Source organism: Hesperophylax consimilis, chromosome 10 (assembly GCF_061612785.1).
Source record: "Hesperophylax consimilis isolate HC1 chromosome 10, BYU_Hcon_1.0, whole genome shotgun sequence".
Lineage (NCBI taxonomy): Eukaryota > Metazoa > Arthropoda > Insecta > Trichoptera > Limnephilidae > Hesperophylax > Hesperophylax consimilis.
Genome location: NC_142845.1, coordinates 20,459,840 through 20,481,400, shown reverse-complemented (window position 1 = coordinate 20,481,400; position 21,561 = coordinate 20,459,840). Strand labels below are relative to the sequence as shown.

Below are 21,561 nucleotides of genomic sequence, written 5' to 3'. Positions count from 1 at the left end.
TGGACACGGGTTCGAGTCCCGTTGGCGTCATGTATTTTTTATCAGGAGATTTTTTCAATGTGGATGAGTGTTTCAGGCGAACAATTATTGCTTATAAAAATAATTGTTATCCTTTGTGCTATGCATAAATTAAATCTTGTCTTTAAAACATTAATTTATCAAAAAAAAAATAATAAATAGTGTAAAGGTGTTATTGAAGTAAAAAGTTAAGAAATGTCGGCATGATTTTTTGGGAACATGGATATTGATACATTGAAGTAATTCGGGACAGTCAATTTTAAAATGTAGTATTCTTTGTAACAGTATTAAATCTGTGCTTATTCTTCTTTCTGAAAGTTTCAATAGAGACATTTTATCCAAGAGGTAATTGTAATTTATGTTTTGTATAGGAATATGCAATTTATAATTTATAAACCTTAGAAACTTCCGTTGAATCTTTTCAATGTTATCTGAATGAATATTGAAAAATAGAGACCATAACGTAGAGTTATACTCAAGTTGGCATCTAACAAGGGTTTTATATAACACGAATGATATAATATGAACATAAATGTTCCTAAATTATTGAAATCTTTTGCAGCTCTCAAAACAAAGTCAATGGTCTTTAGGGCCTTGTTGATAGTATTATTAATATGACATACAAAGGTGAGTTTACTGTCGAACATAATGCCTAGATCAATAATTTTATTAACACATATTAAATTTTCATATTGTTAATTTATTAAAAATCTGGCCAAATTTTATTGTTAAAACGGGACTGGACGCCTATAACGAATGATTTGACAAATCACAACAAACTATCAGTAAAGCACGAATATTTTAAGTCGGAACTTGTGTTCTTTAAAATAATAATACTCTTTATTCGGACACGGCACGCGTGAGATATATTATGAGTGACTAATATTTTAGGTCACACTTAACACTTTCTTGATTAAAAAAGCTGTACTCATTTTTCACCGTGTACATTTGGCCCATGATTGGTATACCTTTAGCGTGAAGGTACCAGGGCAATTTTCTTTTATTTCCCGACCCTTGGGCGAGATAAAGCGGCGACTTGTATTCATGGAGCACGTACCCCTTTAGCAACTATTTCGCGTCGTGATTAAAGCGAATCTGCTGCGACACCCGGCCGTCGAGTCACGACTAACTTGCTAAGCTACTGCAAATAGGGCCTAAATGAGATTAGATTTTATTGCGGTCTGTTATTATTGACAGTTACGAGTGTTACAGATGTTTAACCGGTGTATCTATGTGAAATTATTTCGACGTTTAAGTTTTTACGTCTTATTTGTACTCAGTCCTGAATGGGACACATTATTACGCATACAAGTTGATCGTGATCTAATGGTAACATCGTTTTATATTTATAACAATAATAATATCGGTAATACACAGCAGAAGTTGCTGATATATTTAACTAACACAGAATATAGATGCAAGAAGGCTATAATGTAATGTATCTTCAATAAATAATAATTTTATTTTGTACTATTCTTATTGCTTGTATGAGTAAATATGTTTATGTATTTATTTATTTCCTAACGTCGTATTGGACTTTTACAGTAAGATTATAAAATTAGTTAAAAACAATGGTAACTTGACTTAAATTTAACAAATATATTTAAAAAAAATAGAGTATACTTGGTTAAGTTAAGGTAAGTTAATAGCACGATAACTGAAGAACCTTAGAATTAAATATTTTTTTATTAAAACGTAAGCATATGCATAGATTATGATATGTTGTTATTGGAATTTACTAAAAAGTGATTCATTTTTTGGTAATAAATGTGTCAAAATTTACGACAAAAATATCAGCCATATCTATCAATTCATTGCCAAATCTGTGAATTATCTCCATGACAGAATTCAACGCAAAATTATAGTTGTGAATCAATATAAAGTGTATCCGAATTATATATGTAAAAGTCTCTTAGGGCATATAAAATAAATTATTAGAGATTGAACGATACCTTAATCTCAATATATAAATCAAAATTTAAAAACCTAGAGTCGTTATTGGCCTCAATGACAATCGATGTTACTTATGCCAGTACTTACGAATAACCTGACCACCTTTCAACTCTTTCAACTGTCGTCATTATAAGCAAAAAATGTTGCCTGTTAAATGACGGGGGACTTAGTTAGGTAGAGGTATATTGCCTACACCCTCTATATCTCTCTTCCAGATATGTACAAAAACAGCCAGCATTTACAAAAATTCAAAGCAAGGCTTTAAAAGAATATTTTTTAAAAACATATAAATACGTAAATACGTAATCTAGTCTTGTTGTATTTTGTCTTGTTTCTTTCTATCTCCTTTCCTATCCCCTGTTTTTGTAATCGAGCATATCATATATAAATATCAATCAAATATAAATCTATTTTTACCAATGTATAAGTGGGTAAGTACCTTCTTGTAAATTCCTATCTTGGCTTTGTGCTTATGTGTATACTGCATATCCCTGTCTGTTTCCTTTTTTGTTTCTTCTTGTTTGTTCAACTTAACCTCCCTTTTTCTATTTTTGTCCTGTTTCGTATCTGAAACGTATAAATTTGATATCAAATTACCAATGTAATATTATACATATTAACTCCCACTTATGTATTGTAAGATCCTCCTGTCCTACAATGATTTTTTTAACTCATCGGGATTGTTCTAGCACGAAATAAAAAAAGGTTACTAATTTAAATGAATGGTTCGCCGACTGTGTTTTTTGACTGACGCTCATCCGACTTGTATGTCGTCTTTCTTTGTTACATAGTGAGGAAGAGAACCAATTAGCTTATTAATTATTTAAAAATAAATTCTTTTCTAACATCAAAAAACTTTAAACTACATAATTGTAATTATTGTGACAACTCCAACACGGCATCACAATTGAAAACACCCGTTCGCCGTAAACAGAATTTGGGTAATAATTATAAGTATGTTGTTGACATATTTTACGCATCAATTAATAAATATAAACAGGTCTTTGTCTTAATTTTTCTCGGAAAGCAGTCCACAAATCTAATTCAACAAATTGCCTCGACTTATTTCTTTTACTATGTATTCCTAATCTGCTATTTTTCCATATTGCAAGGTGGAGTATTTTGTTTTTGTGATTTAAAGCTTATTTAGATGTTTTTTGTGTTAAAAAGATAGTAAATATATAAAGCCAAGCTGGGCATAAAATTCAAAATAAATAAACAATTCAAGGAAAACCCTTTATTCGTCAGGTTAAAAGGGGCATAACAGGTCTGTGGAGGTAACACAAGTAGAGGGGTTTGGTAAAGCGGTGTGCGGGGAGAGTGAGCGGATTACCAGGAATAATTATGGAATTATAATATATTCTGTTCAATTTAAAATTTTGAAATATGTTAAAAATTTATATAAATTTAAATTCATTAGTTCAATACATTATGTGGTTAAAACAAATTATTGATTTTTTTCAATTGATCTAACAATTACGGGCAGACAATATTACTGTGCTAACCCACACATACTATAATTTTTACGCTTTAATTTATCAGGGACTAGCAATTGATAAGTCCACCTCTAATTTATAACATAAATTTATCACTGAACACTTTGTACAATGTTTAACATAATGAATGACACGCGCCCTACTTGTCACTTGTAATCCCAGAATAGCGATCGCCGATTATTTAGGCGCAATTTTCAATCTTCCATCCCTATCTCGCTTTTCCAAACTCACATATACTACAACGAAGATATCAATTAACATTGAAGAATCACACCAAACTTCACACATTATTTCCTATTGACATTGAAGAATCACACCACCCTTCACACTTTTTTTCCTATTACCATTGAAGAATCACACCAAACTTCACAAATTATTATTTCCTATTAACATTGAAGAATAACACCAAACTTCACACATTATTTCCCATTAACATTGAAGAATCACACCAAACTTCATACATTATTTCCTATCCCCTCAACATCATTTCGCCAAACGAAGTCCAAATTTTTTGGTTCAAATTCACTAACGCAAGTTATCTTTAATTATACTACGCAAAAATGTACTCAACATCGTTTGTACTTGAACCTATATATCAACTACTTACTTTAATTAAAAGAATTCTTAAATTAACACAGGTACTAAAGAAATTATTCATTCCAGTTGTTGATATTATTTGTATGAAAATTCCAACGCTTTCCCTTAGCAATTAATTACATCAAAAATTTACAATGTTTTATTTTTAAATAAATACAATTTTCGAAATATATTTGTGAAACAAGGGAGAGAAAATTCGTCTCAATTTAATAAATTAGATCAGGGGTCTCAAACTTTGAGAATAACAAGTAACTTACTGAGTAAGCAGATACTTATCATGGATGTGTTTTGTATTCTTTTTTATTAACATTTATTGGTAGATGTATAATTTTTACAACAAACCTTTCTTGAAAAGTTTTAGATTAAGTCTGGTTAAATTAATGTTCATTATAATGCATTCTGATTTAATGAACATATTTAAATCACCTTAAAATGGCGAAGATATTCTTTTATATACTACAAAAGGTAGACAAATAATAAGTGTGGTGACAGCGGATCATCAAATTGTTATTTTAATGCTTAAAAATGTCTTTGTTCATTTATTTTTAATTTTCAAATGCGACATATTTAGGAGCCTCTGAAATAGTTTTGAGCATTGATGTCGAATGTACGAGATTGGTCACCATTGCATTAAAGTGAATCCATATTTAAAAAAAATAATTATTAATAAGATTATCCAGGGCCATTTAACAAAAATCACTCAGTTATTCTAAAAACCAATGTGATGCCGGTATATTAAGTCTATAATAAAAAGACTACCTTGTCTTGATTTACGCTGCTTAGCTTTTAAGGAAGAATTCACGTGTTCGACACCCCGTGTTGGAAAAAAAAGTGAGTTGTTTTGTGATTGTATTCATATTTGACGGCCTCCGTGGTCGAAAGGGTAAGGCTCTCAACTAGCAAGCTGAAGGTCGCGGGTTCAAATCCCGGCGTAGGCAATTGAATTTTCTTTGATTAATTTGTGTTGTATCACAAATAACCATAGACTAATATTAGACTAGACACAGCATATCTATTGAAAAATAACCCCAACACAATTTTGGAATTTATGAAAAGGCCCACGCCTTGTGTTACAATGAGAAATGGGCACTGTACATTGCGTTTTGCCTTTTGTTGGTCTAGAGTTTACTTATTTTGCTTCCCAGCTATGGCTGGGTAAGTTCATTTTTTCAATCACAAAAATAACCCAGTTCCAAATATTTTAGATTGTACCTATCGCGGACTTTATTTTAGAAAATCAGCTATCTGAATACAAAAAAATACAAGTAGATACCTAACAAGTAAATTTTCGAACGTTATCTTTCAAACTACTCCTAATAATGACGTCATGCAGTGTGTGATACACTTTTAACGAATACATATAAAAAATACGACGTGGAACGAGCCTGGCACATGATAATTATTGATTTGTTGGTTAAAATCACGCGTTTTTACTTGATACGCGCAAAAAATTTCAGAAGTATTGGTTATATATTTGGGCTTGTCTCTAATTCAGGGTTGTATTAAGTCCAAAATTATTTGAGTATTAAATTATATGAAAAAATCGCGTTGAGTAATTTATTTTGTGTGTACTATGTTAATTACATTTTTCTTTTTATTGATAAAATTTATATTACAAAGTATATATATATTACACATACCTTTTTTATTATATATTGAGAATTTTTTTAAATGCTACCTTAATCAGCGCAACAACTATTAGCGACAAGCGATGTTGTATTTTAACAAAAATGTGTTGTTTTTTGTCATATTTATTTATATAATTATAACTATTCCTGTAATTTATTTAAAGAAAACGGATTGCTGGCCTTTAACTAATGAATGAACCGGTTTCTGGTTGAACTTTTATTAAATTTCGAATACTTTAATTATCACGATGTTGCAACAGAGTTTTACTAATTTATTTAAAAAAGGGATTGCAGGCCCTTAACGAATGAATTAACAGATTTCTTGTTAAATTTTTAGTAAATTTCGAATACATTAATTATCACGATGCCGGAACACGTTGACAGTACCATCATCATGAAACCATGTGTGCTCAAATCATTTTCATACCAAACGTTTAGCTGCAACTTCCTTCAGGTCCTTTATAATGCTGTGTGGAGGAGAGAATTTAATAAACCAACAAATTAGGTATCGTTGCTTAATCAGAGAAAGGTTATTTTAATTACTGGTTGTTATTGTCTAGCTTTCATTAAGCACCATCTATATATTTCACATAAATGGCACTACAAAAATAAACCGAATAGGAATTTCTCTGAAATCGTATGACATTACAGCAGTTAATATAGGAAATAAATGTCGGTCCTACCCGATCGGCATGCATTTGGCAAGGTTTTTGGCGCGGTTCACTCCAGTCCCTGGGAAGGAAGGTACAATCATATTTTTATCTGTAGATATGTAAAATTGTGCCTATATTCGAAAAAAGGAGACAAACACAACAACAAAAAACACAAATTGATATTATAACCATGTAATCCCCACCCTCCCTTGTCCCACCCCACCACACCCTCTCTGAAGATCTGTCCTCGTCTAATATGATTTTTCTTGCTTTATTTTAATATTATATTTTCATCATCATCATCACTTTTGGCTCTACAACCCCTAGTGGGTCTTGGCCTCCTCAAGAGTCTTCCTTCATTCATCTTGGTCCCGCGCCAGCTCTATCCAGTTTCGAAGCTCCAAGGCAGACAAATCTTTGAAGACGTTGTCGCTCCTTCTTAACCTTGGCCTTCCCAGGCTCCTTCTCCCTATCGGTCTTGAGCTCAGCAGGGACTTTGGTTCTTGATGCTCGGTCATTCTCTCTACATGACCTAGCCACCGAAGTCTTCCCAGTTTTATGAACTTTGTGACGTTTAGCTCCTTAAACAGAGTATAGAGCTCATTGTTATAACGTCTGCGCCAAAATCCATTTTCTAGAACCGGTCCGAAGATGCGCCTCAAAATTTTCCTTTCAAAAACATCCAGTGCTCGCTCATTCTTCTTAGTTAGAACCCACGTCTCGGCTGCGTACGTAAGCACTGGTCTAATTAGTGTTTTGTACACTAATACCTTGGTGGTTCTGGAAAGCAGTCTGGATTTTATTTGTTTTTGTAGGCGGAAATAGCAGCGGTTTGCATTCACGATGCGCTTCTGGATCTCCTCTGTAGTGTTGTTATTGTTTGTTATCAGGGAGCCCAGGTATGTGAATCTTGGTACCGTTTCAAAATTTTGACTTTCATATACGAGAGATGGGGTTTGTTGGGTACATCCTACGGCCATGTATTTGGTCTTCTGCTGGTTTACTACAAGACCCATATTATATTTTATTTTATACATTATTAATGTTTGCACCTAGACTAGTTTTCTATAATGCTTCCTTATAAACCTAACTAAGTGGTTAACAAAATAAGTTTTCATTTGATTAAAGTGTCAAGCCACAAAGTAAACGCTTTCTTTGATAATTATGTACTATTTTATATAAATAATTTTGTAAATTCATAAAACTTCTGCTTAATAGTAAATATGTGTACGTTTCCCGTTAAAGTTCAATATGTAGTGTATGAATCCAAAAAGTAAAAATGTAAAAATAAAAATCATTTTGTTTTATTTTTTTGTCCTTTGCCTGATTCAGACCTGGTTTAGCAAAAAAATTTGGTTTGGTGACGGCTTCGTATTTAAATTACAACAACACCTCGGTAAAAAAATGAACGCTGTTCCTTGGTTTCGCTTACGAGTTTGAACGCTTGTACAAGGAGTTTAAACAGAGTTGGATTGTTAAGTTCATCTCCATATTTGTGATGTACGCTATGTGGTGTCATTTTTAAAATGAATTTAACTAGACAGGGCTAATTTAGTATAAAGCAGCAATGCAAATAACTTATTAAAAATAATATAAGGTATATTTGCGGTACGTTCCAGAGTGGAAGGTTCAAGATTCAGAATTGAAACTTTGCTTGAAATGGCTTTGGCCGTGTTTGATGACCAGGCATGAATTGCATTGTACTTCCCGATCTCCTTCCCCTCCCCACTACCTTCAGCCTCACAACATGCACCCCAATTTGGGATGCCATAGTCTCATTGGCTCCTGAATATTGGGAGCAATTGGGATTCTTGTTCGGTATTCACATTTCAAAAAATACTCCTGGCGGTCAGGACTCTTGTGCGTTATCACGTAAAGTAATTAAGGTCATATTTGTAAGTCCCTCAATTTTCCCTTGCAGGGTTGTTCAGCGTATTTTATGTCATCGGTTGTGTGTCACATTTTTCCATCCGCGTAATTGCAAAAATGCCGGTATTTAAGGAGACGAGTCGCTTTCTTCGAAAATTCCTTTAGGCCCTCCAAAAATTCTGTCACAAAGTGCGGCCTCCCCCACACTTATCCCCCTTTCCCTCCTCCCTTGCCTGGGACGGCATTTCCTCTTTGAGCCACCACCCCCTTTTGTGCGAACTAAAATACACGAGATGTTTTTAATAATTTCGTTATTTTGAGACAACGAGGAAGACATATAATACGCTCGCGGCGGCTTGCGTTCTGAAGGAACACACTGTATTCCGTGTAATAATAAATACTCGTATATACTTTTCCCATTTTCCTCGAGGTATAATGTTGTATCTTTACGGAACAGATGTGTATCTCAGAGCGAGTACAACAGCCTTTTTCTATTATGTCACTCTACGTGTTGTATATTCTGCGCTGAAGTTGGCAAAGAGGGAACGATGCGGGGGATTTTTATTGTAGTCATTGGGAGAGTGCTTAATTGTTTATGATATTGCAAGGTCTCGTATTGACGTGCTCTATGTAGGTACACGTGCAGTACTTTATTTTCTGGAAATGACTGAAACTGACGCTACGTTTAAATTCTAAAGAATTAAGTTTTCAAACAAAGTTTTTTTTATCGTCGTCACAAACTATCATTATCTTGACACAACAACTTGAGAAGCATATTTTATGATTTGCAATTCAATTCATGTATCAATAATGTTGGTATCCAAAGAAAATTATAAAATTAATTCATTCAACTCATTCAAATCCGAATTGGTATTTCATAAATTAACTGCAGTAATGTCATTCAATATAAGAGAAATGCTTATATGTCTGCATGTTCAGGGTGTTCCAATAAGAGGTGTTATTTCGATATTCAATCGTAAAAGATCAATGGTTTCGTTACTTGTGTGGCACGTAGCGCCGTCTTGTTGAAAGTAAACGTTGTCCAGATCAATACCATCGAATTCCGGCCATAAAATATCATTAATCATCTCTCGATAGCGCAATCCATTCACGGTAACTGTTGCTCCAGCCTCATTTTCAAAAAAGTAAGGTCCAATGACTCCGCCGGACCATAAACTGCATCAAACAGACACATGTTGACAATAAAGAGGCTTTTCAACAACAACTCTTGGGTTTTCCGAGCCCCAGATGCGACAATTTTGCTTGTTGACGAAGCCACCGAGGTGGAAATGGGCCTCATCACTCAAGATGATTTGCATTTGATTCACTCAAGTGAATTTTAATAATTTTAATGCGTTGTTGAAGCGTGTATCGTTCCATTTTTATTAATGACGTAGATTCTACTTGTCAAATGTCAAAAAATAACAGCTTCAAAAGTAATATCTACCGAAATAGCGGGCTATTCAAAATAACACCTCTCATTGGAAAACCCTGTATATGCGGGATTGCCGCCAAAAGTTGATAGAATGTATTGTTTCAACTGATATCTTAAAGTGGGTTAATTTTCACTTCCAAGATTCATACATTCATTCCAGAAAACAAAGGTGAAGTTCAAATAAATGTATTTAAAAATATACGCTTATAATAAACTCAATTGTTTGATATTTTTTATAATCTGTAGAAGTGTCTGACCCAATTTTTTCACTATCTGAGTAAATTTTTGCGCGTCTGTTTCAATTTTCAATCATAACTCCGCTCCATAAAAAAATACAAATTTTCTCTGATTGAATATTCCGACTGTGCTCGTTTGCGCATTTTCCGTCGCAGTGTGATTAAACAAACCAATTGTCCCCTAAAGGAAAACCACACTGGCGCGCACCGTAAATAAAAAATGGTTTTGAATTTCGTAAGTAGAAATTGATTATCTCTGAACGCTATTATGTTTTCCCTGTAACGTTGTTACAAAAAATTAAGATTTTTATGCAACCCAGTAGAGTTATTTATTTATTACAAAAACATTTTTGCGCTCTGCCGTTTAAATCTTATATCCCATAGCCAAGGATCTTAACGCTCTTGTTTGGAGGAGATAAAATACTGATATTGTCTTAGGGCCAGTTGTTTGACCGACCATTACATTTAACACCGCCACAAATAAACAATCAGCACCATTTTGAATAATTTGAAATTTGGAGAGTCCACGTTAACTGCCGATTTTCGGCTTGTCAGCGTTTGGTTAAATTTTAGTGACTGTTATGCTTGACGGCTTAATCAACGGCAGATAACCCAACTTAGAAGTTTGAAAAAATCTAACGTTCAAAAGACGTTTGATCATTTTTGTTAATATACGACAAACTTGACGGTTAGTCAAACAACTGGCCTGTTTTATTTTATGTTTACTCACATCATGTTATTATAACCTATTTTTTTAAGCACAATCCATTTTATTGCCTTGAATCAGTTCCATTTTTCAAAGATTTATTTCATTAAAGAACAACTTTTTCTTTTACTTTTTTGAAGGTTATATTCATCAATGTAATATATCATTGAATAAGAAGATAATACTTATAAATATAAACGAAACATGAAACAGAACAAGACACAGAAAAAAAAGATAACGGTCACAACTAGGAATCGAACCCAAGATCTCCCGTCTTACCGGGACAGCTTCTTAACCACTCGACCATTGGGACCTAATTATTATACGTCATATTTGTCGATCTCATATTTAAGACAAGACATCATTGGTTTGATTCCTAGTTGTGACCGATATCTTTTTATTTTCTGTCACTTTTTCTGTTTCACGTTCCGTTTAGATTTGATAGTATTATCTTCTTCTTCAGTTTATTTTATTCACCATGTTCAGTAGTGAGTCTATTGCAAAGAGTCTCGGATCGTTTAGAAATTGTAATATCTCTTCTGACGGCCGTCATTGCCAATCCAACCTCTCACAAACAAATAATCGTGGAATTGGCGGAGGAGATAAATTTTTTTGAAAGGTTTTGACCCCATAAGCGTAAACAGATTCCTTATACTCGAAAACGATTCTCACACAATGGATTTGAACTTGTCAATATATTTGTTTGAGTAAACAATCCTGTCGACGAGATATATTTACGTCGTGTCATCTGGTTGTTGGTTTGATATTACCTACGATTGTTTACCTACCTGCCTTCGATTATTGTCTCTCGACTTCTAGTCGATTATAGTCTGACATCTGTTTTTGAAAAAATCTGCGTAAAATGTATAAGTTTACGCTGTACATATATGTCCGTAAGTATTAAAGGTGGGCTCGTTGCTGGGTGATAGTTTCTTCCAAAGAATCTAATAAACTAGGGTAAAGAGAAACATTATTCTTAAAATGAGGCATGGATTGAGTAGGCTAAAAAAATAGTAGGTAGGTATTACTTATTTAGTAGTAACAATAAAAAATACTTATTTTGGTAGCCATGTTTTAAATTAATTTATTTACCGACCGGTTTCGCTTTGCTCAAGCATCATCAGGGTACAAGTTAATACTAAACAAGAATACATAGTGTGTGCTTATATATAATAAACATGTTACCGGAACTGTATGATATCTAGGAATTGTATACAACTCTTAGGAAATGTATTCAATTCCGAAGCTATTTAGGAATTGTATAAAATATTGTTTTAAAAATATTTAATACACACATATCCTGGGAAATGTAAACATTTCTTAGGAATTGTATTTAATTCCAATATCGTATTAGGAAATGTTTAAAAAGAATGCTTTCTGTAATAAAACACGCTGTTTTTTTATTATATTATTATAAAGTTAAACTTTCATTTGGTAAGTAATCAGTCTGTTATTTAAGTAATTATAAATGTCACAATATTAAAGTAAAAGTTTCACACATTTCCGGGAGATTTTAGGAACCTGTATGTAGTTCCTAAAATCGGAATTTCCTAGGAAATTTTTTTTTTTTTTTTTTTTACAGTATTACCGCACAAGAGTCCCAACTGCTCCCGTCTGGAGCCAGTGAGACTATGGCATCCCCAATTGGGGTATGATGTGAGGCTGAGGGTATTGGGGAGGGGAGGGAGATGGGGAAGAGGAAGGTGGGGAAGTACCTGGCTATTCAGATCTGGTCACCAAACACGGCTAAAGCCATTTCAAGCAACGTTTCAATTCTGAATGGTGGTCTTACACCAGGGCGATACTGAGAGTATCTTCCACTCTGGAACGTGCCGCAAATATACTATATATTATTTTAAATTAATTAATTGTGAAATAACACAAATTAATCAAATAAAATTTATTTGCGCACGCCGGGTTCGAACCCGCGACCTTCGGATCTGTAGTCAAAAGCGTATACCACTAGACCACGCCGGCCGTGAATACAGGAAATGAATACAATGACGGATTACATACATTTCCGTCAACATATATATAGAAGGAGACAATAAGATAAACATATAACAAACAGCACAGAGGCAATAGAATCCATTTACATTAGTAGAAAGGAATGGGAGAAACAGACAGACAATTATGTAGACTAATGAGTTATAATAACACATCGAAAGCGACAAAGTATCATCTGACTCGGTGATTAGAAGTGGGAACTTTTAAGTGTTTATTGGAAACAAACCTAATGGGACTGGGACACGGTCAAGCGGCTTGATCGCAAGCACGTAGTTTTTTTGTCTATTGTTGTCTATTGTTGTCTATTATTGTCTATGCTTAGCGGCTTGACAGCCCGCATCAAGCCTCTCCGTCAAGCATGGCCACGCCTTCCTGTGATTTCGTGGTGGTCTATGTATATGTACTTCTATGCCTTCCTGTCATTTCGTGACTCGCGGCAAAATGGAATCTGTCAAAGACAAAGCGTTCTTGGCTCTTACGTTAGCTTTATGTTTGAATAAAATAATAAAAAGAAACGAATTTGGTGTCAAGAATGGTACAAGTTAAGGTACCGCTTTACCCATGAGCATTTGCAAAGTGTATTACAGGCTACAGCTATTTTTTGTATGAATATTTTGTGCGGTATTCATACAAAAAATATGTTTTCTCCATTGAAAATTCAGAAAATTATTTATTCTACAGTTTGATTATTAATGACCTTGAAAACCGCTGTCATAATTATTAAAAAATACTAAAATACTTCCAAAATTTTTAAATTAGATGGATTTCTACAAATTGAACACAAAAACAATAACTAAGTACCTATTTTATAACAATTTTATTCAATTTATATCATTGTTTATGATACGTGATATTTATTTGTCTATTGTCGTTTGTCTATTCCCACAAAAATATAAATTCGCATCAAGCCTCGCCGCAAGCACGTAGAATTGCGCAATGCTTGCAAGCCAGCTTCGGTACACGGTCAAAATGCTTGACACAAAGTGCCATAGACAATAAACTACGTGCTTGCGATCAAGCCGCTTGACCGTGTCCCAGTCCCATAAAATGGGACTACTAGATTGATTATTAAGTACCTACAGGACTTTTGGTTTTTACGGTCTTAAAATAAGTGATTTATTTCTATTAAATATGACAAACCACAAAGTGATTGCTTTCTACAATAATAAAGTAATAATTTTTTTTTACATTTGTTGAAAAGAATGTGACGTTACTGGGATACCCCGTTCTAAGGTCACATTGTACCTGGTCATTTGTGGGAATTATAAATTGTAAATTTCGTCAAGTTTTTTAGTACGTAAATTTTTTTAATGTTGTTTTTGTAAACGTTTAAAATATACAAGAGGTAAATTATGAAGAAAAACATAAAATTACACATAAAAATGTATAGTGGTAAAACATACAGAAGAAAAACATAACATAACGTTAATCTTTATTAGGTTGCAACATTTTTTTGTATATTCTTCCTTCCTGTGTCTATAATCCACATCTTAACACTTCTTTTAAAGTCGGTTATTTTTTTATTACAAGAGGGAAATATTGCAAATTTCTTTTACGAAAATTAGTTTTAGTTGTTGGTTCGTGAAATGTATGTTGTAATGAAGATCTTGTGAATTGATCTGAGTTTGTGTGTGCAAATTTATCCTGGTTTTTGAATACAAACATTAAAATATCTTTTGAATATTATTGTTTCAAAGCCATTACATTCAGAGAATTAAAAACATAATATTCTGATGGGGACTCTTAAGTATAATTTTCGAAATTGCCTTTTTGCTGTAAGGACTGGTTTTAGAATGGAATCACATGAGGTTCCCCTTCCAATACGACCATATTGTAGATGAGATTGGACTAAGGCGTAATAAATTATAATTTGTTGTTCTTTATCTAAAATGTCACTCATTTTTTAGAAAAATTGGTTAGTAATTTTTAATTTGTTGCGTAATTTTTTCATCATAATCATTTACATTTCATCCTTGGGCAGTTGCAAGGTTTTTCTTGGTTCACTTTTAAACAATTATTATGAATTGTAATTTGAAAGACTATATTAACCATCTCGAGTTGTTCTGAGGCCAGTGTACACGGAGAAAAATAAGTAAGGCTGATTTATTAAAACCTAAAAAATATAAGTATAGTCAGAATATATCGGAATACGTGTTCAAGTAGCTGCGCTTATCCTGATAAATATATGATGAAATGATATTATAACACATTTGTGTTATACTGATATTTTGTTAGGAAATCTATCATGTCATTCGTTAAAGGCCTGCAGTCCCGTTTTTAATGGAAATACGAATAATTTGACAATATTTCTAATAAATTAACATTTTTTTATATCGATTAGTGTGCGGCAATCGATCTTTTAAAGCGCCCTTGAGTTGGTTTCTTCTCGAAAACAGCGCTGTAAAAATGATCCAAACATTAATATTATCTAATAATTTGTTGTGAATATGTACCGTTATAATTTTGCGAGCACAGAAATGCGTTCAGCATTAAAATATCAGTTTATTTGTAATAAATATATCAAATGTCGTAATTTACTAATTCATTTTCACTTCAAATCACAAAGAAACATCATTTTAATAATCCACCTATTACAATTTTTGAAAATAATAAATACCCAAGGCAAATAAAATGTTATTATAAATTTTCGTTTTTATCTCAGAAAAATAAACAATGCATTCTCAAATGTTTTTTCCGTATACGGTTTTTTTATTTTAGAAATTACATACAATATTTTAGTGAGATTCATAAAAAAATATTTAAAAATGCTTTGTTCTTCGTCTTGTACGTTTAATAACTGCTTAAATACGTCTTGGCATAGATTTCGCCAATTTTTTATATAAACCGCCTGTTAAAATTCTCAAACACATTTTAAATTCATAAACAAGTCTTTGTCACAATGGAAAAAAATAAACAATTAATTTATTCTGTAAATCCATTCGTAGAATTTCGATATGAAATGATAGTCTGTTCTTAGAAACTCAATAAAAACTGTTTTTTGTAGTTAAATATATAATAAGTAGGTAAGTACCTACTCTCGTATTTGAAGCAATTTTCATTTAGTCTTACGTTTATTTATTTATTATTTTCGTACTTAAGAGGAAGCTACAAACCAAAAATGTGTGTATTCTTGGTATACCTTATATCGTAGGTGATAGGCATTAAAATCGCTTGACAAACGGTGTCTAGAAAAGTTCGATTTCAATCAAAAAAGTGTTTTTAATTTATTTTGTAAATAATTTTAAAAGAAAGCAAAAATTAATCAAGTGAAACTGTCACATATAATCTTAGCTATAATACTGTATTTTTAAAAGTTGTTTCCTTTATGCGTTCATACATTTCTATTGAAAAAAAAAATTTTTAGTACTTTGCATTTATATTTTTTATTGAGTAATTTATTTTTTATTTGTATTTTACTCAAGCGAAGCGATAGGAAAACCTTCAATTTATCTAAAGCATATTTTTTGGTATTCATAATGTACACCAATTCGTTATAAAGATTAATCAAAATAGTGATTTAGCATTAAGCTTCGCCTTTGTGCGCAGGGTTCTAAATAGTAGATATTCGGAATTTGTTTTAACCTACCTGTCTAATGGAATGGATTATTTATTATATTATTATCAACAGTTATACCAACGATAAAAAAATTAATTATGACTGCTGCAATTTTTCGTTTAAAAATTAGATTATGATTAATGCAATTTAACCTAACAAACTAAACATTCTTTTCATAAAGAATAACTTCTCAATCTCAACACCGTTCGTTTTTTCGGTACCTACCGCTGGTAATTTTTATTTATCCCTTTATAAAAGGGACGGGATGTTTCAGATAAAATAAGAAGCTAGAGGCTTTGTTTTCGTCGTTTATACTTATTTAGGTCTCAGTTGAACGAAAGAAAATTTGCGAATATATTTCCACACCTTTCGTTATTATTTTTACCTGGTGTAGACTTGTTTTTTCTTCTTTTAATAAATGCACTCTAATGTGAATATTTTACTTGATAAAATTGAGAACTGAAAAAAAACTCCAGCACATCAAATATGAAATGAAACTGCTTGGGAAACTTTTATGTGTCTGTTCCCTATATGTGGTGTCATTTACTAAAATTAACAGAATTGACGCGGTTCCTAGCCGTATCAAAATATTGTTACATAGGTACCAAATAATTGCTAAACTCTTGAAGTATTTACTTACGGAAAGATCACTCTAATATTCAATAAAAATCAACAATAAAGATCGTATCACAGAGAACCTAAAGTATAAAATATCCTTAAATCAACAAAACGTCGCAATTTTATTAAATTCAGGTACAAAATCTTATAAGGGTGGGTATATTTTAAAATCAAAGTCTCGAAAAAGTAAGCTAGGTAGATCGTAGACTAACTTTAAGATTTTGAAAGTGTGACGCGTGTTTCGAATAACAGATTCGTTTTTGGCCCCGTGTGAAATGAATTAGTGGAAAATTTTAAAAGTTGCGTCATAAACCCCCCCCCTTTAGTTAGTAGGGATTGTTTGGTAGCCGCTTTTAAAAATACACTCTTCTAATGCTCGACTTATTTTTGGCCGAAATGGTGGATTTATAATTCAAAGTGTGTACCTCTACAGGATGATGTGAGTTTTTTTAATGTCGAAAATAAATACGTCGTTTGAATATTTATTATTACATTTTGTTTGTGAAAGGTTCATGGAAGGATTTAGCGCATCTTATTATATTTATATTTTTTAAACTCATCTTTTTAAGCACCACAAGCTTAAAAAGATTAGTTTAAAAAATAAAAAAAGCACATTTAAATGATATTTTTGTCGTAATAATAATAGTACACTATAAATAGTGAACTATTTTAGCAATTTCCGCACTCTACAGATCTTCTTGGGAAGTACTTTTACTGACGAGATGATTTAATCTTACGTATGGAAAGAAGGGTATTTTTTGGGCGGATGATTCTGTTTTTCACAAATAAAGTTTAGTTCTTTATATGGATTATTGAATTTCCACAACTAATTCTTAAACGTTATTTTTATGCACAACGGTTTTTTTGTACCCAATTTTTGCAAAGAAATTGATAGCACTTGTTAAATTATATATTTATATAAGTAATTTTGGAATTTGAGTTTTATAAATACCTTTTATTTTTTACTAAAGGCGTGTTTTACTTTCGGTGACTGATTGTGTGTTAATGGTGGGTACTATATGTACACCAATTAAGAACATTATTAAAGTTACTTAAGTGTATTTACAATCAATCGAGACGCATAATTTATTTCTGTTATTTTAACGAGATTTTAGTTGAAGAGAGCGAACACTGAAGCACCTCGCTAGATCGACCCATCGCGGTGAGGAGACATAATGTCAATCATCACGCCCGGTATAAAAGAAGACGACCTAACAATATAAGATAATCTATTGTGAGGTCGCTGATGTGTTCGTTTCCCACACTAACATGATTATTTCCGCACTAACGTATTTCGCACTTAGAATTTGAATTAAGGAGTAAAATGAGACTAATCTATGTTTCTACGTTTCTGTTTTCCATCAAGATCTCCGTGGCCGAGCGCGTGAGAACGCTCCCCGCCAAGCTGGGGTACGCCCGCGCTACTCCCGGCCTCGCTAAAATGAAGTAAGAAACATATTTCACGAACATCACTATTTTATACTTTAATTTAAATCACACTTTTTATCACTTGTTTTCTTTAGTAATTTGACACTGCACCACTAACACCATGGAAAGATTAATAACATCTCTACACATCGATCGCTCTCTGGATAGCAAGGGATAGCCTCTAATAGCACTGTCTATTAATTAATGAAATGGAATGACGATATACGATGCCAGACATTGTTAAAGAGACAGAACACTTGCCTATTAGACATATTTTAATTAGGTCAAATTTATAGTAAAAGGTGTTATGTCATTTGACGACATTGGTTTTCTCTCATTCTGTATTATATGTCTAGTGACTAACAACCATATTTTATCTTTACTACAGCTGCTCAACCATTTTAAGTTTTATTAAACGTGATTATCAACAAGAAAATTTGGGTTTACGAATTTCGCAACTTTTTTAATCCCGCGGGATTATTTAGCACATATTTTTGCACCGCAGACCAGCAGCGGAAAACGCTCTTTCCTCACTAGTTGGTTAAACTGTCATCAAGAAGACTGTCATCAGAGAGCCAACTGAAGGTATCTCCCGATCTCAAAACGTGATAACTCTTTCTTTGAAATAAATTCTACATCTTGAAATTTCCGAGCTAAAGATGCGGTTCTACCCTCTCTTCCTAGCACGAAGTGAGAAAGAGTTGTTGTAAATTCTGTATTTTTTTTAAATCCCGCAATACTGCAAAACCCGCATATTAAATTCCCGCTCTTGATTTGAAAACAATCATCCGGATCAAACATAGGCTGAAATCCCGCGAGATTGCGGGATGCGGGATCGCAAACCCTAATTACAATAATGCGTTGCACAATGCATATAATTATTTGTAAGTAATTAAAACTCCACATATATTTGAATGAATCAAAATTTCAATATCTGTAATCTGGAGTCAAAAACAAATACGGACAACTACAAATCTACTGAGACAAATCGTTTGTTATTATTTTTTTTAAATACTGTCAAGAATTTTGTGGTTACGAATAACCTGACAATTTTTTAATTCGTTCTACTTTCATCATTACGAGGAAAAATGTTATTTGTTCAATGGTTGATGATTTGTCTTGCAAAAAATTGAACCCGTATAGCCTTTCCGTAAACGCTTTCCAAGTGATCGCGAAAACTAAGCAACATTTGGGAAAGAAATTTAATACTTGAAAGAAAGACAAAAATCAAAATTAATAGACATAGGAAGATCAAAAAACAAGGTGATTTCCTTTTAATTTAAACACTTTTTAACATTTTTCTGTCTCAAATTATGTACATATCACTCGTCAAATATATTATTTTGTAGTAAAAAATAAGATTAACGTTGCGTTATTGGGAACTTTTTATTTTTATTTATTTTTTAGAAGCACGATTCTTTCATTATACTTGTTTTTTTTTAAATTTCTTACATTCTGCCTTGTCATAGCAAAAATACCGAACAAACAGTAGATTTCACAAATTTTAATGTAATGTCTGATTCAAATTATGCAGTCGTTTTTCTTCCCTCAAATCAGATAAAACCTACCCTTAAAGACAGAAACCCTCCACGAGTTATAATTTTACTTAAGATGATATTAGCCTCTTTGACTCCGGTGTAAACAAGGAAAACTTGAGTAGTCTCTTTATAAAATTCTACCAAGTTGGGTTGACAAACGGAAAAACAAGAAAAATGCATTTCAGATTTTATATTTAGTTGAAAAATGTTTGTAAAAATCGTTTCTGTTGTGTCTGTCCAAGTGTGAGGAGTTTCAAGACATGTTATTGAATTTTAACATAACATATGGGTATTCATATTCTTCTTGTTTAAAGAGTCAAAATTGTGGTCATTTGATTTAGTTTATCTAGACAGTTATTGAAATAATTGTTATTGAAACAAACGACACTTTTTTGATGCCCACACTACATGTCCTATAAAATACGTGAAAGTAGTTTTATGCAAGGTAATAGTTATAAAATGTGCTTTTAATTTGTTCTGTAGTATTCGGTTGCTTCCATTTTTTTAAATTTGAACGGGCCTCGTTAAACGCCAATTCTAGTTCTGTTTCAACTGTTGTTTAAATTGCGATCATGTTACGAGCATTGTAACAACTCAACTCGCTCCCTTCAACTCCTGTGCACGTTGCAAACTTACAAACGCCTTATTTTATTAAAATCAGGAAATTCTGGATAAAAATAGCATTAATTCTCGGTTATCCCAAAGAAATTGCATTCGTAATAGAACTAGAGTAAGATTAATGACTTCTGAAATTATATAACTTGTGTATAATCCAGATAAATGTTCCATTGTTCCGCGTGGAAACGAAGCAAAAGGGATTATTATTGTGACTAATTTTGATCTGATAATTCTCTTGTAATGGTGATTGCGTCATACCTGATTCTTACAAAAAATTAACCAAACATTGCTAGCTAATTAAAATAAAATTTTATTTACTATTTGCTATTAGATTTTTGCGGACTTAACATATTTGAACCAGTCTGAAAATGGCCGTAGCAGAGTAACCGGTACTGTTTAAAAAGAAATAATCCCGGTGTACCGGGCAGCAAAGGATTATTAACTCAAAATGTTATAAATAAGATATAGTTTATCTGTTCTCGCACATTTCTTCAATTACTCATCTTGATAAGATTTTAATCACTGTGCACGTTCAATATTATTATTATTAGTATTTTTCCCAAAATTGTTATGAGATGTCTTACTGACAGCCCTGATTCAATAGAGCTAACTCTTAGTTCTCAGCAAATTCAACCAAATTCAATATTGAAGGTAGCAATAACCTCAATACTAAACTACTGTACGGATTGAAAATAAAAATGCTAATGTACCTATGTATACCAGATGTTATTTTTGTTTAATTTTCAACATAATTTCTCAGTAATTATTCTGTTTAACATAATACTGTTTCGCTCCTGTGAACCACTGTAAACATAAATCATGTATATTGTAAAAGCCTTTTACGGCGTCTAAATAAATAAATAAATAAATAAATATTGACTTTGCAAGTCTATGAGGTATACAGATAGAGACAGCTTTGGCGTTCGATGTATGGGCCACGCATATCGGATTATTGTCCGATATGAGATATCTCGTTCATCAGTCGGTTACGGTTACAGTCGGTTGAGATAAAAAATTATTTGCAAAATCTAAAACATTCTTTTATCGGTACCCATGCGACCTATATTAATACTTTATTTCGGAATATATGCAGGGGCAGTGCAATGCAACACATTCCATGTTTTGAAATCAGAAAAATAAATTAGACAATATAACAATACATAGACAGGTACATAAAATATAAACAGAAAACCGGTGATGATTGT

At 32.5% G+C, this 21,561-nt stretch overlaps 1 protein-coding gene across 1 annotated transcript in view; it reads left to right on the top strand.

The window, feature by feature from the left end:
- The window catches only part of Camta (Calmodulin-binding transcription activator), a 547,021-nt gene that overhangs the window by 421,630 nt on the left and 103,830 nt on the right, over positions 1-21,561 (top strand). Inside the window, exon 24 of the mRNA XM_089636714.1 lies at positions 18,139-18,218. Within this exon, the coding sequence (XP_089492840.1) occupies positions 18,139-18,218 (80 nt within the window). The remainder of the gene's footprint in view (positions 1-18,138; positions 18,219-21,561) is intronic.